This window comes from Podarcis bocagei (assembly GCF_964188305.1).
Source record: "Podarcis bocagei genome assembly, chromosome: 17".
In the NCBI taxonomy this organism is placed as follows: Eukaryota; Metazoa; Chordata; class Lepidosauria; order Squamata; family Lacertidae; genus Podarcis; species Podarcis bocagei.
The window spans coordinates 27310499-27336409 of NC_138143.1; the positions used below are offsets into that span (position 1 = coordinate 27310499).

The 25911-nt window shown below is 43.4% G+C and overlaps 2 protein-coding genes across 6 annotated transcripts in view; one reads left to right on the forward strand and one right to left on the reverse strand.

Moving 5' to 3' along the window:
* Positions 1-16649, reverse strand: part of ECPAS (Ecm29 proteasome adaptor and scaffold) — a 76522-nt gene extending 59873 nt beyond the window's left edge. For 2 of the 5 annotated variants that reach the window (XM_081176054.1, XM_081176055.1), the window contains exons 1-11: positions 15829-15970; positions 9296-9426; positions 8734-8850; positions 7303-7421; positions 6206-6355; positions 5302-5473; positions 4115-4254; positions 3375-3456; positions 2468-2587; positions 1880-1965; positions 332-410 (exon numbers count right to left, since the gene is read on the reverse strand). In XM_081176054.1, coding sequence (XP_081032180.1) covers positions 332-410; positions 1880-1965; positions 2468-2587; positions 3375-3456; positions 4115-4254; positions 5302-5473; positions 6206-6355; positions 7303-7421; positions 8734-8850; positions 9296-9426; positions 15829-15865 — 1233 coding nt within the window. In that variant the 5' untranslated portion in view covers positions 15866-15970. Of the gene's footprint in view, positions 1-331; positions 411-1879; positions 1966-2467; positions 2588-3374; positions 3457-4114; positions 4255-5301; positions 5474-6205; positions 6356-7302; positions 7422-8733; positions 8851-9295; positions 9427-15828; positions 15971-16508 lie in introns of those variants that run through there. The other 3 variants (XM_081176056.1, XM_081176057.1, XM_081176058.1) reach the window with 3 other exon arrangements.
* A 3375-nt stretch (positions 16650-20024) lies between these two features.
* Positions 20025-25469, forward strand: DNAJC25 (DnaJ heat shock protein family (Hsp40) member C25). The gene is made up of 4 exons (XM_081176817.1): positions 20025-20418; positions 22515-22667; positions 23091-23561; positions 25168-25469. The coding sequence occupies exons 1-4, from the start codon at positions 20077-20079 to the stop codon at positions 25288-25290; spliced, it is 1089 nt and encodes a 362-aa protein (XP_081032943.1). The 5' UTR covers positions 20025-20076; the 3' UTR covers positions 25291-25469.
* Positions 25470-25911: the final 442 nt, after the last annotated feature.

The following is a 25911-nucleotide window of genomic DNA, read 5'->3' on the forward strand; positions in this document are numbered from 1 at the left end:
ACCCAGGCGGTGGCAGCCAAAAGAAATGGAGCCAAAATGGAAAGAAACAACGAAAAATCAATAGCCCAATGAGGACAGAGTATGCTCAATAGCCATAGAAAGATGAATGAGCAAAAAACAGAAATGGGGAAGGGGACCAAATGGCCTGTTTTGAGAGAACATTCTTATTAGGGAGAACACACTGAATTGTTGCACTGCAGGCTCCCCCTTGTTCTCTTTCTTGGTTCTAGCTATAGCAAATATGAAGTAACTCCCCCAGATACAAAAAAGACGGGCATGTGGACGGACTCCTCGACTGAAGTCCCTCTTTAGAAATAGCCTTTGAACTCACCTCTTTATACTCATTAATCAGTTTTGTCAATCCATTCAGGAGCATCGGGCCCAGTGGCTTTATCTTACCATCCGGGCAACTGAAATGCAACACATGGAAGATTAAAGGTTTTGATGTATTTTTAAATAAGACACCTGTCAGGTGCTGGTGGTGGTTGCTCGTGAGTAACTAGGCAGGACTCCGACCTGTCTTTTACAGGTTTTATTGGTGCAAACTATATACAGTGCAGAAACACAAAGTTCATGTCTGTCTTAGTCACTGACAGATTCCTGGAGCGGCCTCTTCTGGTTTCTCCCCCAACATAAGAACTTAAGACACCCCAAATCTCCGCCTTCCCTCCTTACGTTTCATCCCTATGCGTAAGTTGGGCGACGGAAACAGCATGTCTGCCTCCTGGCCAGCAGGGCTAGGTGAGGCGCTTGCAGTGGCGTAGCGTGGGTTGTCAGCACCCGGGGCAAGGCAAGTAATTTGCGCCCCCTAACCCGTGGATTTGCACACCCTAACCCCCAGACGTTGCGCCCGGTGCGGCCGGCCCCCCCTGCACCCCCCACACTACGCCACTGGGCGCTTGGGCTCTCAGTAGCATCTTCGAGCCCTCCCCTTGCTTGGCTCCCCGCTTCCCACTCTGCTCCACTGGAGGTATGGCTTTCTCCATCGCTGGGCAAGGCGCTGCTCCTCAGGAGTGCCAGAGGCTCTCTGTATCCCCCTGGCTTCCTCCCCTGCCCCTGACAACATCCTTATAGCCACGGGTTTTCCTTGATATAGAACAGGGATGACCAACTTCCAAGAGACTGCGATCTACTCACACAATTAAAAACTGGCAGTAATCGACCCCTTCTTTTGTTGGGGTTCAGGTCAAAGTTGTTGAGGTTTTTTTAGGAATAACTTCCCGGTTTTTTTGGGGGGCGGGGTTTCAGGTCAAAGTTGTTGAGCTTCTAGAGGGCGGGGCAAGGGGACTGGGGCCAGATGGAGGAGTCAGCGATCGAAAGTGATCTACCAAAACTTCCCATGGATCGACCCATAGATAGCGATCAACCTGTTGGACATCCCTGATATAGAACAAGATCTTGTGCCACGCCCTCCCAAATGAAAGCTTGACTGGCCCCAGTCACTGCTCACTTTTCGGTATCCAATGAAAACCTAACTCTTCAACGAAGCATTTAGGTGATAGCACTGTACTAATGTGGCAGTTTTTAGGTATCCTTCTGCCAATTTCATGTGTTTTTGTTATTTTAATATTCTACATTGCTTTGCTGTGTTTTAGTTTTCAGGTTGTATCCAACTAAACTTTACTTTCCACCTTAACAGTTTTAATCCAACTAATATACTCTTTTATTTTTCTTATTTGTCAGGACTAAAAGCGCAGCGTATGAAATAAAATAGAATATTAAAATAATAGTAATAAATCTCTCCTGGTGGCATAGTGCCGTATTGTTGCTCAAGAGGACAAAACCCTCAGAAACGTAAATCTTCAGGCTTATCTCTATATTCCATTTCCCATTAATATGTTTCCGCATATGGCGGCATGACCAATATTAAAGTACTTACATTACACAAATATGATGCACAAATTGAAGAGACAGGGTTCTCAGTTTTGCATTGGTATTTGCACCAAAAAGTCCATCGTAGACCACCTAACAGAACAAAATAGCTCATTAGAAACAGTCGATATTATTTCCAGTTATTTTCTGAACCTATCTGTCCTATTTATGAAAGGCATAATTAGGAACTGAATGTTTATGGAGCGACATTAAAAAAATCCTCTCAAAGTTTTCTGTGTCTCACTAAAGATCATATTCTATCAAATTATTATTGTTTTTTTAAAAAAATCAGTAGTAGTTCATGAAAAACAGTGTCTAACATAAATTGCTCTTAATAAAGGTATCTTGTATGCGACACTTCTTGTTTAGCATAGAAGTGCTCTCAGATCCAGTACCCAAAAAGCTTTATGGTATAGCATTAGTCCAATGCTGTCTTGGAGAAAAGGTGGAATATAAATGTATTAATAAATAAAATAAAATAAAAAAACAAAACAATCCGGTAACCGCCACTGCCCATGATGTAAGGTTACAGTTAAAGCCAGAGTGTTAAGGCCTGGATTCAAAGAGGCTGAGAATTATGAGGTGAAGACATTACCTGAATATTTGCAGGAAACGTTTCTGCAGCTTGCCTGGAGCGCAAAAGATGAGGGACTATCTTTAATTTTACCCGTGTGCTGACTGGATCACGTTTCAATTCTGGTTTCAGAACAGCTCCCTGTTATGAACAAATAAGGGGTTAAGGGTGACTTCAGGAAAGGCATAAAGCTAATGATCGTCAAGGCAATCCTAAGCATGTTTACTCAAAAGTTATTCCCACTGTAGGACTTCATTTGTAGTAAGCATGCTTAGCAAGGCAGCAAAATGCTTCCATGAATTTCTATTCACAACAGTTTTAAGCGATTGTAAATCTCCATACTAGAGGCTGGTGTGAAAAGTTCCACTCATTTACTTATTAATCTTCTGAACACACCAGCGGCCATGACTTAGGCCCAGAGAAGAGCACAAGAAGTATGTGAAAATAACAGCCCTTCCCCAGAGTCACTCTGAACTTGGCACTTCTCTTATGGCCAACAGCTGCCGCTACTTATTAATTTGTCAAATTCTCTTTCAAAGCCATTTAAATTAAGAGCGGCCCTGAATTCCATAAAATCAATTGTGCCTTGTGTGAAGACGTAATTTCTATTTCTTGTGTACTGTGTATCAAATCCGTTTAAACTGCAAAATGATCTCATGAGTTCTGACCTTTCCTTAATACTCATGGGGATGTGACAAATTCTTATCTTTTTTTTTTTTAAGGATTAACTTTCTTCTTGCAGCAACGGATGAGGCTTACATAGCGCTTTATTTGCATCTGGTTCTTTGCACACATGCAAAACCTCCATTCAAAGAGGTCTTAATATGGAACAGCAATGTCTTTAATGGCTTGCTTTTTGTATCTAGATGGAAATGTCTAGTTCACATGAATCAAAAAAGGAACGTGGAGCTAGGAAAGCAAGGCTTACCTCCTTGGTTTTTAGTGGTATGTCCCCAAGGTACACTTTATACATCCTGTTGACGATGGCTGGATTGTTCCAGTCAATCAAACTAAAGAATGTGTCAAAAAGGATAAATATTTGGTAAGGTCATAGGATTAATGATGATTACACAGCATTTACTTTTAATTCCTCCTTCCTCCATTCCTTCCAGAAGCAGACTTAAATATCACACTTACTGAGTCTAAAATTGCTGTGAGCTCCCTCTCCTACGTCAAATGAGTTCTAAAGGAGACCTGACTTAGTGAGGTAGGCAAAGCCATTTTTTATTTATTTAGATAGGCCTTTGGCTTACAAGCTGACATGTAAATGTGTAGCAACTGGCTCTTTTTTTAGTGATGTCTTAAATGCCTTCTTTTCAACACTACATTTGATTTCAATTTAATTATTATTGCTTTTAGCTGCCTTGAGCAACCTTAAGTGGAAATGATAGATACAAGTTTAACAAGTAACAATATATCGAAGAAACTCTCAACAGTCATACGCCTGTAATTTGTCCAGCCTTATTTTCTTCAGAAAGTTTAAAACTAACCAGCTAAAAAAAAAAGGGGGGGGGTTGTCCTACAGTACAGCAGCATCAAAAACTTAGTAAATGCTATTTGTCAATGAATGCCATGGTAATAAGCACAATCTTGCAATCGGTGAAAAGAAGGGTGCCTAATATTTAAGCTTCAGTTCCTATTTTTTAAAGAAAAATTCCAAGTCATTACCTTTGCTTGCTTTTGAGTTCAAGGTCTGCTGCAGTGGCTACACTGTGCCTTGTGTCACTGGAGGCGATGACCAGGTGTATGATAGCTTCAAGTTCAGGCACCTGCTCAGCTTCGATGAACTTCACAATGCCCAGTTTACACTGCCAGGCAATGCAAAGGGAGGGGGAAAGGAGGGAAATCCGTCAGTCTATTCAGGAACACGATCTTCAAATTGCAATAACGAGGACTGAGATTCTTTTATGTGTTTAATTGCAGGATGGTAGAGCCAGATAAGGGTGGATGGTCAGTTTATCATAGGCTATGCTATGAGAGTGTTAATGGGGTAAACCATAAAATACCCCCAGTGACGGTAAAGTACTATTATTAGGGCTGGCAAGGTGGTTTGGGCTAGATTTGCAGCTACCAGATAAGCAGGAAGGGTTTCTGAACATTCTCTCTCATAATAAGGTTTAAAATAAAAAAGGTAAAGGACCCCTGGACAGTTAAATCCAGTCAAAGGCGACTATGGGGTGCAGCGCTCATCTCGCTTTCAGGCCAAGGGAGCCGGCATTTGTCCACAGACAGCTTTCTGGGTCATGACTAAACCACTTCTGGCACAACGGGACACTGTGACGGAAACCAGAGTGCACAGAAACACCATTTACCTTCCGGCCACAGCTGTACCTATTTATCTACTTGCACTGGCATGCTTTCAAACTGCTAGATTGGCAGGAGCTGGGACAGAGCAACGGGAGCTCATCCCATCACACGGATTCAAACCGCCGACCTTCCGATTGGCAAGCCCAAGAGGCTCGGTGGTTTAGACCACAGCGCCACCCGCATGCATGCACTATTGTTTCTTTGTCCCTCTGATATTTTGGGTTGTACCAAACTAAGCCCAGTGAAATTAATGGGCCTGAGAGTTAGTTGTGTTCACCCATTTTAATAGGTCTGTGCTAGGTAGAGCTAACATTGGAGACAACCTTTTGTATTTTATATGGTCACCTTTGTAACTAGATCACGAGTGAGCCAGGCTTCAAATGGCTTCAAATTCCCCCTACCATTAGATCTCACATGAGTGAATGCGAAGCCGGGTTCAGGGGAAGAGAATGCAATCAAATATCAGGCTCCCAAGTTTGCATGCATGCATTTGGCGATATCTGCACCCATCTCGGACACAGCCTTGCACTGCGACGCATTTGCTTTACCTGTTCCAGCTGTTCCGGCGTCCATGGGCTGTCCCCGATTACCCGCTTGGCCGCGTAAAAGCTCATTCCTGGAGGAGGCTGAGGGATCCCAGAACCTCCAGAACCACTTGATGAAGAAGAGCCCTGTCCAGCTGGGACACTTTGGCGACTCTGGGATTCATTCAACACGTATCTAGAGGAAGAAGGAAAACACGTGAGGATATTTTTTTGGGAATTCGGATTCCCAGGTGAGGGCTGGTGAGCTAGTGAACAGCCGCAGGATGTGCCAGTAACAAGCTGTTCAGATGGAAAAACTTCACCAGAGTAGGCAACTGCAATCCCCTCTCTAGTCATCTGCTGAGGTGGCACTGCAGCACAGCAGGGGACAGGCCAGCAGTCCCGTCCCCCAGCAAACTCCAAGGAACTTATTCCATATTCCTTTGGGAAGAAAGTATCACTCAAACACATCTTGAGAGCCTACTTTTTTGTCTAATGAATGAAAACGCAAACAAGAAAAGAGACTTACATATACCAAGTGTTACCATAAAACCCTACTACAAAGTAATTAAACAGCTCAGAAACAAGTACAATGTATACAAAAAGGCAACAATTCTTCCAAAATATTAATATCATTGCTATAAATAAAGAAACTTTAAAGTTATCAGGCATCAGTTTAATTTCAAAGAAGTGAAGTTTTAGAGAGCATTCATTGTTGAGAACAGTAGTTAATCAACAAGAAACTGGAAAACTCTTGTTATGCAATAGTCTCTTCAACTACTATATAGTCTTTAACCATACACTGTGAAGGAAAGCATTTTAAATATGAGAGTTTTCAAACCCCAGCCCATTTTGTGATCTTGGCAATACTGGCCATACACTTGTATGAGAACAGAAACAGCAATGGCTGAACTGCAACATTACTTACCCATAAGGCATAAGGAGGACATCTAACATAAAATCCAAGAGCAGCTGCACAGTCTTTGGTTTCTCGGCAAGATTAAACGGAGAAGCTGCTTTCAGAGGTTCAACAGGGTATTTCATGTGAAAAAGGGTTGGTATTAGAAGGTGCATTAGGCTGAAAAACAATTATATTTACTGCCACTGTGAAACATGCCTTCATGATCTATTAGTTTTCACTTGATACCTATCACAATGAACACTGAGAGTGAAAGCAAATTAAAAAAACATTCTTAGTTTGGTTTATGTGCATTTTCTAAATCTAGAATCAGGAGCTTCAAGCAATATAGTCCACATAAAAATTATGCTTCTCTTTCTACAGAACTAATCCCAATGGAACTGCATTTTCAAAACTCCACTGAAATTAACTCAATCCAATGGCCATTTGTAACTCAAAAGATCATAACCAAGATTATGATTAATCCATATACGTAGAAATGTTACTTAACAAATGAAGCAATATCAGTTCTAAAGTCCACATGTCCAGAAGTGCCTATTATGCAGAAGTTGAGTATGCCTCTTGAAAACAACAACAACAACCACAAAAATTCCCTGTCTGAGAAAAAGGAGATAATTCTAGACTAAACTCTGAATCAAACAACAAAGTTGTGCTACTGGGAGACAGCATAATGAGTCCCACTAGTTCAATATGTCTTTCCCCCCCTCCTCTCCTCAAGTTCTCCAAAAAACAGTTCTGTTGGGGTTGGGCGAACAGCGTATGGGGACAGGAGAGGGGAGACCTTTCCATTAGACAAGCAGAAACGACGGAATGATCTCCATAGTGCTATTCTGATTTCTACCCTTAGCCTTCCTCCTATTAGTTTTCTGCACACAAGAGATATTTCCACATCGGGAAACAACCAAACCATGCAACACCCTCTTCTCTAATGTCTAAACTTGAAGTGGAAGAGCCCCCTAAAGGTTGTACCGCAAGATTTTTCTCAACATGTAATTGCAGTCTAAAATGCAGTCAGACCCATTAAAGGACATCAATTTTTTTTTGGGGGGGGGGCACAATTAAAATTAAGACAATACAAAAGAAGTTGTATGCTTAGAACATCATACCTGTCTTGCTGGGGTTGAGGTTTTCCTTCCATTGCAGTAAGGAGAGTGGGAGCAAGCTCACATTGCTTTTCCACAGGCAAACGAGGGTAACCCATCTTAACGTATATTATGGTGAAATTCTGCAAAAGTACAAGATAAATCTACACAGAACCACTTCAAAGCAACAGCGACATGCAACAGTAACAAAGGTTTAAGAAATCTGTGCAGAATAATCTTATTGGCAAACGCCATCGCAATCCCCATACAGTTTTATCTTGGTTCTCAAACATAATCCGTTCCGGAATTCCGTTCAACTTCCGAAAATGTTCGAAAACCAAGGTGCGACTTCTAATTCGCTGCAGGAGCTTCCTGCATTCAATCGGAAGCCGCATCATGACGTTCGGGTTCCAAAGAACATTCGAAAACCAGAACACTTACTTCCGGGTTTTTGGCATTCGGGAGCCAAAACGTATGAGTATCAAGGCATTTGAGAACCAAGGTATGGCTGTATTTGGCAGTCCAGTTCATCAGAAGTACTATAACCTGATTCGCCTTGAGCAAGAGTGATGTGCTCTTAATGGGGCTGATTGCAGAAGCCCATTTCCTAACAGACGTAAGTTGCTAGGAGCACTTTACATCAACACTCCAGGCAAAATTCAAGGTTGTAGCTTTGACTGCTAAAGCCCTTAATGGAAAGTGCCTATTAAAACCTAAGAGATTGCGTCCCCCTCTGTGTCCTGCCACAATCAACTGGAAAAGCCCTCCAAACCATCTTTGAGCTTTTACATAGACATTTGGGTGGCTGTGTAACCAACGTCAATCAACTACTGCACTGACTTGCCAAAGTTTCAGCCTCACCCTGAAATTTGTTTTTTTTAAATCTGAGAATAATTTTGGCAATGGACCGGGGCAGGCACTCAAAAGAAACGAATACAGGCAATCATCAGCACTCAAGATTCTGACAAAAAATCCAGGAAGTCTATGAATCTATTTATCTATTTTTAGTATTTAATGTTTCAAAGTTTGGGTTATCAAGCTCTTAACTAGATGCCTGTGTATCTTCTGTGTCAATGGGACAGGCTGTAGCTCAGGTATGGAGCATGTGCTCTGAATGTAGAACGCCCCAAATTCAATCCCTGGCATCTCTAGGTAGGGCTGGAAAACACTCCCAACTGAATCCCTGAGAGAACCACAGGTAGTCAGAGTAGACAAGACTGGGCAAGACCGACCAGTGGCTTCCTAACGAGTCTGGGTCTTATTTGAATGTTAAAGGTCATGCATGAGAATCTACTGATGTTACTAATTCAACGCATGTCTCCTCCATCCATTTTCAGTGGCATAACTATTTGAGTTTTTGAAATGACAGAATAGTTAAGACAACTGGATGAAGTTTCTAACTATAATAAGCCCTCATATTTCATCAGCCGACAACTTTTGAAAGAAGTCACTTACTGTAACAAAGGACACCGCAGAAGGATCCTGGTACTGGACCAGCAAAGTCTCCACCGGCAGCTGGATTTTGGGGCGACTTTTGATACGCTTGTTCAGGTGAACAAGCAATTCCATAACCTGAAAGATAGAAAATAATCATCTTGGATCTGACTGATTTGGGTTCTGCAATTGTCAAAGTCCAAGCTATAATGAGCTAATAATTTCTAGAATACCAAAGGAAAGTGAATGCAATACCCATATGGTATCTAATGTAACCATTTTTTAAAGGAATGAGTCCAATGAGTTATTATTTTTGCCCGAATGCACTATTGAGTCAGAGAGACAATCTGAACCCGAACCCCAAAAAATGAACCAAACATTTATATTTTTTTGACCCAGAACACATCCCTGAATAATATTCAGGCTGCCACCCCAAAATAAAAGCTTGACTTTAAAAACAAATCTGATGATACACAAGCAGGCTCCAAACAGAATAAATTGCATGCATCTAAAACTAACATATGGGAGGATTTTTTATCATTGTCTTTGTATGTGCTTTTGTGCCCAGGGAGTCTATACATACCTTCTTACGTACTCCTTCCTGTGTACTGGAAAGCTTCAGAAGAACAGGCGGTAGGAATTTGGATATAATATTCTGCAACTGATCATCCGTTTCTGCATGGCCAAGACGTAAAAAGACACGCTCAAGCTGATCTATGAAAAAGGAAGGGGGAAGACGAATTAAAAACTAGCAAAATCTATGACAAACAGCAAAACAGACACAACCCAATATTACTTAATTCACCACTAAAATAAAATGGACCAACTGCATTATAGTGCTGTTTAACCAAAGCTCTTTGGTTGTCAAGAATGGATTTAGTTCATTATCCCACTGCAAGAAATCCAGCAAAATATCTCATACAAACTGGGGGCCGATATCAGTAACCAGTGTTTCCACTGCACAGACAATTTTACAGCTCACACTACCACATGAGAATATTTGTGTCAGCAACAGGGTCACCAATGGCCATTTTGATTTATTTGATTTACTTTGTAGCCAGCCGAATCTCAATAAATCAGTGTGGATTAATTATATATATATATATATATATATATATATATATATATATATATATATGCTTTCGTAGATTTTCACGGGTACAGGAATGCAGGTTTTGGTGTTTTCGGGTATCTTCCCGTGTAAGAGTTGGGGTGTCTAGGCGACGTTTCGACGAGGTCTCACTCGTCATCTTCAGGCTGGTGCTTTCGGCTTCTTGTTACTGGAACAGAGCAGGATCTCAGTGTTTGAGTTCCTATAAATACTGTTGATATATATACACACACACACACACACACACAACCTCCACCTACACACGTATGGGTCTAGCCATACCTAACAGTAGATACCAAAAGCTCCAATGAAGAAAAGAATATTTCACTGTTTCCAAAGTACAGGCTTTTGGAATGGCTCATTTACAGGTGGGTCAGGCATCTAGAACACTAGCTTCCTAGAAAATATTGTTAAACTGCTTTTACATCATATGCTAGCTTTCATTTTTGCCCAAATGACGGCCTATTCCAACAATTGCAATAAGAGTTTTAATGGATGTCTATGAACTAAAGCACTTGTTGATTACCAATTTTAATCAGCTAGGCCATAAATTAATGACATACTTCTTTATTTACTGGGGTACTGATCATCCAACACAAGACAAAAAAAGGTAGCATTTTTATTAAAGTTTAAGTTATCTCTGAAGGCCTTTATGATTTAATTGGTTAACAGGTGATTCCTCAATTAATCACTGTCATACTTATTTCTTATCACATTCCTTATCATCATACTGCTTTGCAGTACACTATTTGTTTCTCTGCGACACTGAAGTGAAAATTACTCTCATCTAAGTTTTTCAGTTCTACAACTAGGTGTGTAAGAGAAGTATGGTTCAAGACAAGAAGTGAAATATTATTATCTACACCCCTTGCTCTTCAAACGTTAAGCCATCCAAATAATATTTCCTATCTTCTTATAGGTTTTTTCCTATACTATTGCACACAGTAATATGTAGTCGTACATATATTCCTTACTTTAAGGCATCTCTACATTTTTCTGGTCCTGTGTGCTATGTAAGACTGAACACAATGCTAGCACTTCCATCAACTTCTTTTTTTTCAGGTTCTATATGTAAGTTGCTAATCACGGCTTGTCATAAAATGGCAAAACAAATAATACAAATCATCCAACAAGAAGGGATGAGCTAAAATCCTGATCTAATGAAGCGCTTCTGCTATGAATGAGTTGCTTGCTCAATGGCTCCAAACACAGGAAAATGTGATTTTAGGGGTCTGAAGAAACAAGACAAGGACCAGTCTAGAAAAAAGGGAATCCATATTCCATATCCCTTGAGCGGATTATATTCATGTAAAAATTTGGAAGAAATCCCAAATAAGAAATCCTACTTTATTAGAACGTAGCACTTGTTTCACACGATAGCTTTTGGCTCCTTGAACTTCTGGGACTTCCCCTCCTTCAATACTTTAAAATGAATGCCCTGTAGCAGGCTAGCCATACAATACCAGCACAGGTTTAGCTTTTGACAATGACACCGAAAACTGATACACACAGCACTTAAAAAAACACAGAGTGAAATAAGTACCCTATTTTCTAAAACTGTAACTTCCTCTTTTCAGATATGAACCCCAATTTCAAACTTATTCTTTTTTTGTGGTAGCTTGTTCCATTTGGTAAACATGTGCGCAAATGTCTTGCTTGTATCACTTTCTCAAAGTCCGGGTAAGAAAGGGGTACCCCAACAGTGAAAGTAATGGCATATAAATGCCCCTTAGATAAGATTTTCATAGTACCACGTCCAGATACTTTCACTACATCATGTTGATACACTGACTACGGAATGGAGGCAGCCGTGTGTCAGGGGCTTGCCAAGACAGATGCATTTCAGGGTAAGTCTAGTCAGCACAATATTATCTGTGGAATGTGGCCACAAAGAACAGGCCTTTTACACAACAGAATTTTCAACTACAGGGCTTGCAACAGTAATGTTCTGCAAGGTGGTTTGGGATAATGACTTGCATCCAATTTCAAAGTGAGGACATTAGTTTGCAAGGGCACTGCAAACTTTAAACACTGTAATCATAGTTGAGAATCCAGCTTTTAAAGGCATCGTAATTTAAAACGCTTCAAAAGAGTAAGGTGTACTGATTTCTCCCCAAAACCTTGTTAGAAGAGCACATTTGCCAGGAAGAAAGAGGTGAATTTAGTAATCCTTGTTTGTATTATCATCATCATCATCATCATCATCATCATCATCATTTCTACCCATCTTCTATGTTTAAAAACACACTCATTTTACCATGAAAGGTGGAGGGAGGGGTGTACGATGGGCATCAATAGCGAATGGACTTTCCTGATACAAATGGACCTCCAAAGGTTGTTTTAGTACAACACAATATTTCTGCGCTCCTGGACCAATGTGAGAAGCCCCAGGACACATGATTTGACCCCCATGGGGTAGCTCCTTCCTACAACAGTGTTACACCATTTTCCAGAAGCAGCTACTCAGGAACAGGAAGGCACTGAAGGATGCTCTATTTATGCTCCTCTTCATGCTACCCAGGCAGCACAGGAACATGAGAACACAAGAAGAGCCTGCTGAATCAGACCAAAGGCCCATCTATTCCAAACTCCTGTTCTCACAATGGCCAACCTGTTACCAACTAGAAGGCCGCAATCAAGACCTGAGCACAACAGCACCCCCTCCTCACCTGCAGTTTCCAGGAACTAGTACTCAGGTAGTAAGATAAAGGTAAGTGGACCCATGGACAGTTAAGTCCAGTCAAAAGCGACTATGGGGTTGTGGCGCTCATCTTGCTTTCAGGTCAAGGGAGCTGGTGTTTGTCCACGGACAGCTTTCCAGGTCATGTGGCCCGCATGACTAAACCGCTTCTGGTGCAACGGACACCGTGACAAGTGCCAGAGCACACGGAAATGCCGTTTACCTTTCAGCTACAGCGGTACCTATTTATCTACTTGCACTGGTGTGCTTTCGAACTGCTAGGTTGGCAGGAGCTGGGACAGAGCAACGGGAACTCACTCCATTGTGCAGATTCGAATCGCTGACCTTCCGATCGGCAAGTCCAAGAGGCTGAGTGGTTTAGACCACAGCGCCACCCAGTATACTCTGCTCAGGGCGTATACTGCCTCCAACCATGGAAGCAAAGTACAGCCATTCGGCACTTGAGATGTGTGTTTTCAGGACCCACCCTATACTTGTGAATGCAATATGTTTTAACTGTTTTAAATTGCTATAAACTGCCTTAAGACCTGCTGGTGAAGGGCAGGAAATAAATGTAATCACAATAATAATAGTAACCACTGATAGCCTTAGGAAGAAATTGTGCTGCAAACCTTCCTGAACTGCAGACTTAGCAGTGATAATTAAATTACAGGGCACACTAGGAAAGAGAAGTATTGCTGGTATTTATTTATTTTATTATCATTTATAAACTGCTTAATATTTCAACAGCTTAACAGTCGGCACTATTTCATGAAGGAATTTTAAAAATTAATAAAAATCATGAGGTGGCGTGTCAAAAGATGTTTTGTGACCTTTCATCAGAGGTGTCAAGAGTACTGACCAAATGGTGCCAGTGACGCACACTTTCCAAATCTCGCATGCGATAGGTGCACGCCACTCAAGTGCTGGCACGATTCCTCATTTCAAACTTAGCATCATCATGGACTTTCACAAAACAATTGCAACAATCGTGCAGCATCTGTTGTTTTTGAAACCTCTGTCATAGATTCAAAGGGACTACAAGTCTAAGCACACTCACCAGAATGTACGTAAATTTCTACAGAACTTAGTAGGTCTCACTTCCCAGTAAAGGTGCTTCTGAATGCATTGCATGTGGCATTAAGCAATGCATCCCCTCTCAGACTAAGCCAAACCAAAACTAAGTGTGAACAAGCAAGCAGACAGGTATTCATAAATAAAACTGCTGCCACTTCACTCCAGTCCCAGTCCTGCTACTGCTGCATTACCCAGAGATAAGACAAGGAGGTTTAGGTATGTGCGAACCCACACACATAGTTTGTCTCCCAGCAAACAAACCATGAGTACAGTACTGGTCAAGAACAAACCTTAGCTACAACTTGCAGCTTGTTTGAAGTGAGGCAAACCATGGGTCCAATTCACTTATCACACCGAGCAAAATTATGGCTTAGCTTCCAGTTGGAGAAAGAGCAGGAGAGGAGCAAAATGGTTCGGATTTTTGTTCCGTGTACCCACAGTGTTTCTCCTTCACACTTAGCCATGTTTTGGCTTAATGTAACATGCTAAGTGGACCTGTTAAGTTAGGTGACAACCAGGCCACAGATGGAAACTGCATGTATGTGGGTTGCTTTACACGTTTGAAATGTACAAATAATTTTTGTTACACTAAGTCTCCAAAATCAAGTATCAGCTAAGACTGCTTTTAAAAATACATGCTGCAGGTAAATTAGGCAGAAGGCAGAGAAAGTTTACTTATGCTTTAAGTCAGCCGTTCTGGGGAGGAGCATAACAGAAATGGAATACTTCACGAGCTAAGCATTTCTAAGTACTGTATCATTTCACCTCCCAACATTTTGGAACAAGTACAGAGACAAATCATGTCATTTCAAACCCAAGAAAACCAAAGTATTGGGGCACGGAGAAGGCTTACTCAAGATCAGACAGGATTACATATCCTGAAGGAGGAAACGGAGATCAGAAGGTTTTATTAAGGGAATGTTCCACCCAAGCACCACAGAAATCACAATTACAGCCCCAGCCTCTGCATCTTTGCTCAAAATAAATATTACATTCCACAACGTGACTTTCTACCAAGTCCCATCACTGTTCCTCTAGGATCTCTTCTGCAGGGACGAAGCAGGAACATGCGGAGATTGTGAAAGAACCATTTTCAATGAGACGAAAAAGAAAAATACATTTCCCAGCTTGCCTCAGTGCCATAAACTGCAGGCATTTCCTGTCACAAAGAATTACTTCCACGCCCCAGCAGAGCAAGGCTTGGGTCCCTTTAACATGGGGGGGGGGGGTGTTTGAAAGAGAGAGAGAGAAGCACTAAATTTGGAAGGCAATGGGGGGTGGGGGTGAAGGAGACTTGCACCAGGCAAGACACGTTGGGAAATCAAGAGCTTCTCTCGCGCTGGCAACATGCTCTTTCCTTCCCCAACATCCCCACGTCTGAAAGACGGAGGGGGGGTGAAAGGAAGGTGACCCTTAACAGGATCTCCCCCACCCCAGCTCCCCACCCTCCAAAAAACCATCCCAATTCTAGGTGGATCCAAGAGACTCCCTAGAGCCGGATGCTAACCCGGAAAAGCAAAGTCATTATTGCCGCCTGGCCTGCACTTTTCAGTGTGATAGGACAGGAAGAATCAAATCAACCGGGGGTTATGGGGGGGGGGCGCTTTGGATTTACTGCCCCAGAAGAATATAAGGGGGGAGGGCGGCTTTGGATTCGTCAAATCCCCAACGGGAGCATATCTATGGCAAGCATGCCTCGTTTCCATCGAGAATAACGAAGCGCACGTACACACGATTCTTCAAAAGAAGGGCTTATATATATTAAAAAAGCAGGGTGGGAAGAAGAAGGGTGTCAGGGCACCGATATAGATAGATATATACAGTATATTGCGCCCCCCTCCCCAACCCTCCTCCGCCCCGATGCGTTACTTTCAATTTCCTAATATGACTTTGCACAACAGAGGCCTAGGCGCCCGGCTTCCTCCTCCTCCTCCCTCCTTCCCTTCCTCTCCCCCATCCTTTCGGGGCAAAACCCCCTCCTCCTGCCCCTCTGCCGGCTCCACATTTGCCCCCCCCAATGCGAAACAAGGATCTCCAAAGCGAGCGGGGTGCAGGGCCCTCCTCCGGCGCCCACCCTATAAAGAAGGGCCCGGCCACTCCCCTGCTGCAAGGAGCCCCACAAAAAAAAGAGGGAGCCACTAGAAGACTATGGAGAGGGGGAATTAAAACTTGTCAGCCCACCTCTCCCCCCCACAAAAAAAAAATCCCCCTCCCCAAACTCCTCTCTGTGCCAGAGCCCCCCACTTACTCAGCTCGTCCTGGGCAGCGTTAGCGGCCGCAGCCATGTTGTCAGCTGGGGGGGGGTGTGGGAAAAAGAAGGGAGGAGAAGAAGGGAGGCTTAGCCGGTCGCCCTCCGGGCTCCGCACCCGTCGCCCCCTTTCCTTCCACCGACGTCACCCCGCTTTCCCCCCCTGTATGAGCTTCTCTTGCTGAGAGTTGAGCCCGCGGAGGGAAAGAGAAAGAGAGGCAGAGAAAAGGGCTGCTTTCCTTCTTCTTCTTCTTCTTCTCCTCCTCCTCCTCCCTCTCGTGTGACTCTCCCCTGAAACGCCAACCACCGTCGAGGCGACGGCGGGGCTCGATGCCCTGCGACTCTCCCCTCCGCGTGTGCATGTGCCTCGCACGCTTGCCTTGCACACCCTTCCCCACCCTGCTCGGGTTTTATATTTAGAAAAAGCTGTGTACGTCGCTCAGCCCGCCAGCTTGCTCTCTTTATTTTATTTGCCGCCCCACGTTTTCCTCCTCCAAGGCGCTCTTCTTCCTAGACCAGGGAAGCCCCAGTTGCTCCACGCGCAGATGAACTCAAGGTTACGATAAGTCTTAGGTGAGGACACCCTGTTGTTGTTCCTCTCCCTGCGAAATCTGGTTTTTTTTGGGGGGGTGGGAAGCCCCATGTGCATTCTCATCACAAGACGGGAAAGGAAAACTGACCTGCCTCCATGCTGACTTCCATGGCTTAGTGATGTTCTGTCTACTCTTGTCCTCGCTGACCCGCCGCCCCGTCTAAAATGAAGTGGTGGTGGTGGGAAAACAAAAACCAAAAGCACTTAGCAAATACAGTAAAAAGGAAAGGAGAGTTTCTCCCCCTATCTGCGGAAGGTGATTGTAGCAGTCGGGATTGTTTCTGCCTCGAAAGGTCTTTGAGCGACGTGGCTCATTGTTTTAGAAAATCCCAGATGTAGACTTAAGTAAACCTCCTGTAAATCCTAGAGCCACCCCCTAAGTGTCCCTATTTTCCAGGGACAGACCTGGATTTACAAAAGCCGTCCTGATTTGATGCCGGAATGTCCTACTTTTCCTTAGGGCATCCCTGTTTTCATCAGAGAAATGTTGGAGGGTTATGTGACACTCAAGCAGAGGAGATAAGTAAACATACAGTACAAGCTTTAGAAGACATCTGAAGGCGACCCTGTATTAGGGAAGTTCTTTAATGTTTAATGTTTCATTATGGTTTTTATATATGTTGGAAGCCTCCCAGAGCGGCTGGGGCAACCCAGTCAGATGGGTGGGGTATAAATATTATTCTATGGCTCTATTTTCATCGGAGAAATGTTGGAGGGCATGATGCTGTCAGGGTACTGAAAGATGGCATTTTTAACCAACATTTTCAAGACACTTGAATGAAGGAAATGGGCTGTGAATGTGAAACCAGGGTGTGCGAATTATTCCATACTCCTAAAATGCCCATTATTATTATTGTTTGTGTGTGTGTGTGCGCGCGCGTGCGTGCACGCATAGGAAGGTCTTCCCTATTTCAAGAGACTCCTGGCTAGAGCACAGTGTAACTCCATGCGCTCTGCATGCTAAAACATACTGTGCAATGCATGCACGCACCTGTAGGATCTCACTCCGTAGGGTACTCAACAGGAATACAGATTAGGTTTTTCTCCCACTGTTTCATGGTTTTTCTCCATAGGAATAAATGCAGAGGTGGTAAAAGTGGTGGTCCAAAACATGGTGCTGCAGTGGTACTTAGTCATGATTGTGCATATTGATTGGCAGGACCCTCTGTGGCCAGATTAGGAGGTCATGGAGCTCTTCAGACCATGATGCTGCCCACGCCAATGTACCTCTGTTGCTTCTCGCCATGCCTATATCCCCCCCCTTCCATGTCCCTGAGCTTCACACGTTGCCTTCAGCTGGCCCCCATCCCACCACCCAGGTACTCAATGTTGCCATGGCTTTCTGCTGTTGCTCTACACTCCCTTCATTCCCTTCTCATCCATCTGTGCCACCCTTGCAGTGCTGAGAGCCCCCCTGGCACCCACTGCTGTGCACAGTCTGCACATGTTACTACCAGCGTTGGTGTTGAGCTTCCACCTGACCTGTACCATGTATTTGGTGGCCCTCCAGGTTGGGCTACTTTCCCAGCCCCATGCTTTTGCGGGGGATCACTCAAAATGCATTTTGGGGGAAGAGAGCTTTTGGGGGGAATTTGCCCCCAAAGGGTGATATTCCAAATCCAATTTGATACTCCAAATCCAAATAACTAGCCATTGGTCAAGACAAATCTGAATAAAAAATAAATACAAGCAAAAGTGGTGCTGCACCACAAAGAATACATACTCAAACGTATACTTCCTGGTTCTGTTGGCAAAACCCTGGACATTTTACCAATTTTTCAAAATTCCCCCCGAACGCTAATTTCGCCATTTGGATCCCAGACATGTCCAGGAAATTCTGGACATACGGCAACCCTAACCTGCCTCTGCCTATGAGCAATCCTATGTGCTCTCCTGGGGGTCTTCCTGCCCTCTGCAGAGACTGTCTCTTGCAATGGCAGTTTGTCTCTAGCTCTGACTAGGCTGTATTTTCCATCCCACTGGGTTTCTCTGTTCACACAGCAAGCGTTTTTGGGAGTTGGGGTGCAGCAGAGTCTTGAAAAAAGTGTCTTCTCTTACTCATCCTCCAGCCTTTTTAACACTGACCTGTGCAGGTTAAACTACAGTTCCCAGCATTGTTATTGGGGGGTGTCTTTAAATATACAGTGTGTAACAAGTACAGTAGTGGAGAAAGGGTGTGAAACTTTCTAAATGTATTTTTGTTTTTTTATATTCTAAACCGCCCAGTGATCCTTGGATGAAGGGCGGTATAGAAATAATAATAGTAGTAGTAGTAGTAGTTGTTATTTGGACCAGAGGCCATCAAGCAACCATGTCAGAATCCAGAGTGATAGGAAGAGCCGTTTTATTGCAAATTAATTGAGAGTGACCTAAAATCACATGCATCACCTATTAAGAAATTAGAAACCCTAACTATGCTGAACCAGCGAAGTTAACAACTAAAATAAGAGAACCTAATGATTGTTTTATGGGAGCCTTTTTTGGACTATATAAAGAAATATTATAGTATGAGGCATTCGCAAGCAAGATTTGAACTATGAGCAACAGAATGAATTAGTGATTATTACTTTATTGTCATAAGAGAGCGGTGCTTTTTTCAGCGGGTACTCCAGGGTACACAGAACCTGCAGCTCTTTTTTGTTAAAAAGTGTTGCACTTACTGTAATTTTATGGTGAGCACCTGCACCTATTTTTCTATTTAAAAAAGCACTGTAAGAGAGAGAAGATAGGGTGCAGAAAGGGGTGAACCCCTAGAAAATGGGGTGGGAAGTCGACAAAAAAAAATTCAATTATATATTGGGATGTATATGTGAAATGTGTGGAAATTTAATAAAATATAAAGGGCGGAGAAACGAGAAACCCGCAGCCGAGTCGCTTAGAATACACGTACTCGCTTCGCCCCCTTCATGCTCCTCCCTCCCCTTTTTGGTGTTTCCCCTCCAACCCCGCCCACCCTCCTCTCTCATTGGCCCTCTCCGTCGTCGTGCACGTCCCTTATTTCGACGTTTCCCTCGCCCACCCACTTTGCGTGCCGCGCCACGTCTCGACCCTCCGGCCTCCCTATTTCCCCGCCTCCTGTGGATTGGCCCGCTCCCTTTCCAATCCCGACCGCTGCTGTCCCTCCCCTCTCTTCCTGATTGACGTGAACAGAAAACCCTCCCGGCTCCCCATTCCCACCCCTATTCTCGCTTTGATTGGCCGCCCCCTTTCCAATATACAATGACTGACGTGAACAGAAAACCCTCCCGGCTCCCCATTCCCACCCCTATTCTCGCTTTGATTGGCCGCTCCCTTTCCAATATACAATGACTGACGTGAACAAGAAAACCCTCCCGCCTCCCTCTTCCCTCCCCTCCCCAAGCTCCTTGTGATTGGCCGCTCCTCTTCCAGTCCCGACCTCTCCTCCCGCTCTCTCTCTGTGCCTGACGTTAGACGGCAGGGTAACGTATGGCGCCCGCCTTGCTCCTCCTGCTTTCCCGGCCCACCCAGTCATCGCCCTCGCTTTCTGTCCACGCGTCCATGTGTTCTAGCCCCGCCCCTCCCGCTGCCGAGAGCGGCGCGAGGGAGCTCGCGAGGCGGCTGCAGCGTAAGCGTCGGCGTGGCGGCGTTGCGCGCGAGGCCCCTCCCGCGGCGAGCGGTCGCCCTTGGCTACGGGCATGGCGTGGGCGCGGCCGGCTCCGGGGGTTCCGGAGGGGCTGCGGCCTCCGCCGCCGCCGCCGCCGCTCCTCCTCCTCCTCGTGTGGGTCTCCGCCCTGTGCCTTTTCCCCCGGCCGGCGGAGGCCCTGGTGGAAGGTCTCTACTGCGGGAAGCTGGTCTGCTACGACGTGCTGGGCGTGAGCCGGGATGCCAGCAAGGCTGAAGTGGCCCGGGCTTACCGGCAGCTGGCCCTCCGCTACCACCCGGACCGCCGACCGCGGGAACCCGACCCGGACGGCAAAGGAGCAGAGGCCGCCCAGGAGAAGTTCCTGCTCATCGCCACCGCCTACGAGACCCTCAAGGTGAGAGAGCGGGGCCGGGGCCGCCCCCTCCCTCCGCCCGCCCCGGCCGGACCCCTCCGGTAAGACACGCGCCGTCCGCACCCTCCTCCTCCCCCCCACGCACCCAGGCTCAGTTTCTCCCAACAGCACCCACCTCCCTGGCTCCCTTGAGGAGAAGGAGCAGCTGCGGGGAGGAGGGTGACGGGAGCGGCTGGCGCCGGGAGGGCTCTGAACAAGGGGCCCCCTTCGCATCCCCCTCTCAGCATTTCTCTGTCATGCAAATAGGGGTGTCCTCCTATTCCATATGGCTTCCAGTATACAGTATATAATATATACTGAATATACATAATAGAACATTGAAAAGACTTCCCCCTACAGGGCCGCCTTCAGTCCTGTATGTAAAAGCATAATATATAAACATAATGAAACATTAAGCATTGGAAAAACTTCCCCATAGAAGGCGGCCTTCAGTCCTGTATATAAAAACATAATGAAACATTAAACATGGAAGAAAACATCCCCATACAGGGCTGCTTTCAGTCATGTATATAAAAACATAATATTAAAGCATAATGAAACATTAAACGTTGGAAAAACATCCCCATACAGGGCTGCTTTCAGCTCTGTATATAAAAACATAATATTAAAACAACATGAAACATTAAGCATTGAAGAAAACTTCCCTATACAGGGCTGCCTTAAGAAGGCTCTGGATCTGTTAACACCACAACCTCCAACATTTCTGCAATGGAAATAAGGGACATTGTCCTATTCCATCATAAAATTTTTAGTATTTATACCCCTGTCCATCTGACTGGGTTGCCCCAGACACTCCGGGCGGCTTCCAATATATATATATAGAAACATAATGGAACATTAAAGAACTTCCCTATATAGGGCAGCCTTCAGAGGTCTTCTAAAAGTTGTATAGTTACTTATCTCATTGGCTCAGGGGTTGCATAACTCCATACGCTTCAACATTATTAAGCAGATATCTTCTCTTTAAAAGACATCTGTTTAGGGAAGTTTTTAATATTTAATGCTGTATTGTTTTTAACACTTGACTGGAAGCTAACCAGAGTGGCTGGGGAAACTCGGCCAGATGGGTGGGGTATAAATAATAAATTATTATTATATTATGATGATGATGAAAAGAGGGACATCCTAAGGGAAAGCGGGACATTCCAGGATCAAATTAGAAATCTGGATGGCTTCTGTAAATCCAGGACTGTCCCTGGAAAATAGGGACACTTGGAGGGTCTGCCTTCGTGGGGTGTCCTCCCTCCACAACACACTTCTAGACAGTGTTAGTAACTCAGATATATAAGCTAGGTGCCAAATGGCCCCTTAAACCAAGGTTCCAGTCGCCAAAACAGAATGTCTAGTTGCCATTTTGGGGCAAGACGGCTCTAAAGTAATTTTTCAAACGATGGACCAACTGCGATTGATTCTGAGTTAATCATTTGTCTAGTTCAGATGACAACCTTGAGGTTGGTTAAGAACTTGATTCAGGGTCAGTCCACATATATATTGGCCTATTCTGACCTCTTTTTCTTAATGGAGACTGCTCCTGCTCAGGCTGCACAGAAAAAGCAGTTTGCTTCCAGAACTTCATTCCGATTGTGCAGATAAAATATAACTAATATAATTCCATGGGGGGGTGTTTGTGTGTGAAAACAGGGTTTGCAGTTTATATGCATACACCAATATATTATTGTGCTGTATAATATGCATGGTGTTTGTGTATGTCAGAGAGAGAAAAGAAACTGGCGCATTAAACCAAGGTTGTAACACAGCAAGTATGCCATGCCTAACTAGCCTCAGTTATTAGTTTAATGTTTGCTTATAACTGCTTTGAGAAGAATAGCTTGTCAGTAGTCAAGTGTATTGCTTCAGAAGCATAAAGCATAAACACCTTTACTTTTTGCTATTTTACTCCTGTTGTGTAAATACTATTGATCATTTTATGTTTGAAAATTTAAGAGTACTGTTCAACTAGAGATAATTGCCATAAATACAACCAAAAGCAATTCCTTAAACTGAGCGGATGGTGGTTGTTTTTGTTCATTGACATATGGGATATTTCCAAATGAAAACCTGCCAATCATCGTTTGCAGGATGAAGAAACTCGTAAGGATTATGATTATATGTTGGATCATCCTGAGGAGTATTACAGCCATTACTATCACTATTATAGTAGAAGATTGGCACCCAAGGTAGATGTCAGAATCGTGATTCTAGTCACCGTCTGTGCCATCTCTGTTTTTCAGGTAAATATCTTTGTCTCCAAACTGTTCCATTGTTACCATCTCACCTGGAAAATAATGAAAGACGAAATGTAATATGGCTGGTTTCTTACATATGTTTTCCCTTTGTGTAAAAGGCAATTGATCAAGTGCTGTCTGCTCTCTGTATTATGCCAGCAAAGGAGGTGACTGGCCTGAACTTATTACCTGCAAAATAAGGAACATATTAAAAATATCATATCAGTTTTCCCTAAGATTTTTGGGCACAATACATGGAAAGGGGATTTTTTTAAAAAAATAGTGATTATGAATGCAAAGCTATGCAAATAAAGAAAACAATATAGCAAGTTTGATATAGTACATCCTATAGATATAGTCTGGGTACCCCAGGGAAAGGTAATTTGCTTATTCTCTAAGGCTAATATTGCTTACCATTTTATATTTTAGTTCTTCAGCTGGTGGAGTAGCTACAATGAAGCTATCAACTACCTAGCAACCATGCCAAAATATCGTATACAAGCCATGGAGATTGCCAGGCAACAAGGGCTACTAAACAGAGCCAAAGAAAAGGGCAAGAACAGGCGGTCCAAGGAAGAAATCCGCAAGGAGGAGGAGGAAATAATCAAAGATGTAATAAAAAACAAAATAGATATCAAGGGTGGTTATCAGAAGCCCCAAATATATGACATACTCTTATTCCAAATCCTTTTAACACCTTTTTATCTGTGCAAGTACATAGGATGGTATTGTTGGTGGATTTATTGTTTCAACATCAAAGGACAAGAGTATGGGGAAGAAGAGAAGTTGTATATTATACGCAAGTACATGAAAATGTCACAGTCTCAGTTTGACACTTTGGAAGATCACCAGAAAGAGACTTTTCTTGAACGACAGCTCTGGATAAGAGAGAACTATGAGGTGAGCGGTGTTGGCACACAGGAAGTGGAAAAAGAACCTAACATGTCCTGACTTCTTAAATTATGTTCATACCACCCCTAAGCGGTGGAACTTGTTTTTGCAGTTCCATAGTGTTGGTTCATGCACTTGGGGTCACAAGCAGTGATCAGTGTCCCATACGCAGCTAAAATACACCAGGTATTTCCTATTACTGTGGTCCAAACTTACTGTCTTTGTAGGTCTTCCCCAACCTTTATTTATAGGTTGGGCTGTTGCATAAGTAGCATGCTTATTTAAGACTCATGGGCAGTGTGCTAACACAGTAGATGGTTCACTTCAGTGTTCAAATGAACTTCTTCGTTATGCCCCTTTATTAGAGGCTGAGTGGCATTGTTGTTTTTTTAAAAAAAATGCCTGTCTAAAAATGTGCTACTCAAGTCATCTTACAGTACAAATCAGTAAAGCAGCACAGCAAGTCACAACACACAAAAGCAAAACACAATGCAGTAAACTACAGTTAACAAGCCTATCATCAGGAAAACACTGCTCAGATTCAATTTTCAGCAGATGGTGTAGGCTTTGTAAAATGGAGACCTTAATTTATCATCTGAATCTCAGAGGAGGGTCAGAAATGAGGTTCCTTAGAAAGGATGCTACACAGACTGAGAGATGGAGAAGGCCCAGTGAGAAGCAGTCACAGAACGCTCTTCTGAATACATGCTCTCAGAGAACCTTATCCTAGTTCTAGGATTAGGGAACCCAGCAGTAAATCAGCTTAGAAGTTCTGCTGAAGGAGAAGAACCATTTTATCTTCCACAACACAATAATTGTCTGTGTTAAAGCAGGTAGAGCTGTCAATATTTGTTGTTCTAGCGCCATTTTAAAAAACCCCAACATACTGGCAATAGAAGTCTTGGTGCAGTGTGGCATTTCCAGTCTACTGAGAGAGCTGTCACCAGCCTTGTCCCTTTCAGTGCCATACAAGTAGTATTAGATTGTATCCAATGATAGTCCCGCTCATAGCAGAAGCATTGGAATTAATAGGCACAACTAACTTAGGTCCATTACAACCCATTGTGCCTCATGTGCTATGTAGAGAGCAGAAGTGGGAAAACATTGGCTTCATTCTACAGAGCGTGAGTTTGTAAATATTTCAACTAATATCAATTTGAATATTAATTGATACTCCGTTAATGTGTCACCTTAACTATTGGTAATGTATTTTGAAAATAGATGCCAAATGCTAGTCCTACTCAGTAGAGCCATTGAAGTCAATGGACATATCTAACTTAGGTTAATTAATTTCATTGTGTCTACTCATGAGTGGGATTAGCATTGACTCAAATGTGATTATTAAGGTTTAAAGCTGTATTTTTTTAAAAAACTTACCCACCTGCATGGTATCTAGCTCTTTAGCCCGCTATGGCACATTTTCAGTGTATCCCCCAAGCACATTACTTTTAGGATCAACTACTTTTTTGCAATCCAGTGCTCCATTTGAATCTCAAATTGGGGAATCTGCATTTTGGGACTGGCCTGTCCACAGTGAAACTGTCAAAGAATCTGTGTTGCTAAAGCACAGTGAAGATTGATGTTGCTTTCAGTTAAATTTTTCCTTCTCTTTTAGCTTTACAAACAAGAGCAAGAGGAAGAACTGAAGAAAAAAATGGCATCGGACCCTCGATGGAAAAGATACAGGCGGTGGATGAGAAATGAAGGACCTGGAAGACTGACTTTTATTGATGATTGACACTTGCTGTAACTTATACGGTCCAGTGATGATTGGCAAGAAAAATTCATACCTAAAAAGTTCAGAGTTTAACTGCTGTGTCTCAGCAATGTTCTGAAACTCAGGAAGTAATCAGGCAGAAAACTAGTACAATTTTATGATTTTTATAAAATAAAAGGAAATCTGCTAATCAGTCTTAATTGTTTTGCTCCATGGTTCACTCGATGTTGAATTAAAAACAAGCCTGACATGGATCTCCTCAAGAGTCTTCATGTAAGTGTGATAATGTAACAGGCACGTAGGTGGGCTATTTGGCAGCAGGAGCCAAATCAGCCATCCAAGCCATGCCCATGTTGTTTTGCCTTTCTTTTGTACAGCCCCAAAGCTCAAAGTTGGAGGCTGTCACGAGGCATCAATCGTTCTTGTATGATAAGAAGTTGAAAGATCGTAGCCTCCTAGCAGGTTCATGTGGTTGCCAGTTTGAGGTGGCAAAGATGAATTTCCAGTGCTGATGAAGCAATATAAATACACCTTTCAGCAGGCCTCCCTGCCGCTGTAGTAGTCAAAATCCCCTTATAAAAAGCTCCAGAAAGGGTGTGTACAGTGAACACCAGGCTGACTAAGTTTTATATCAATCCAAGA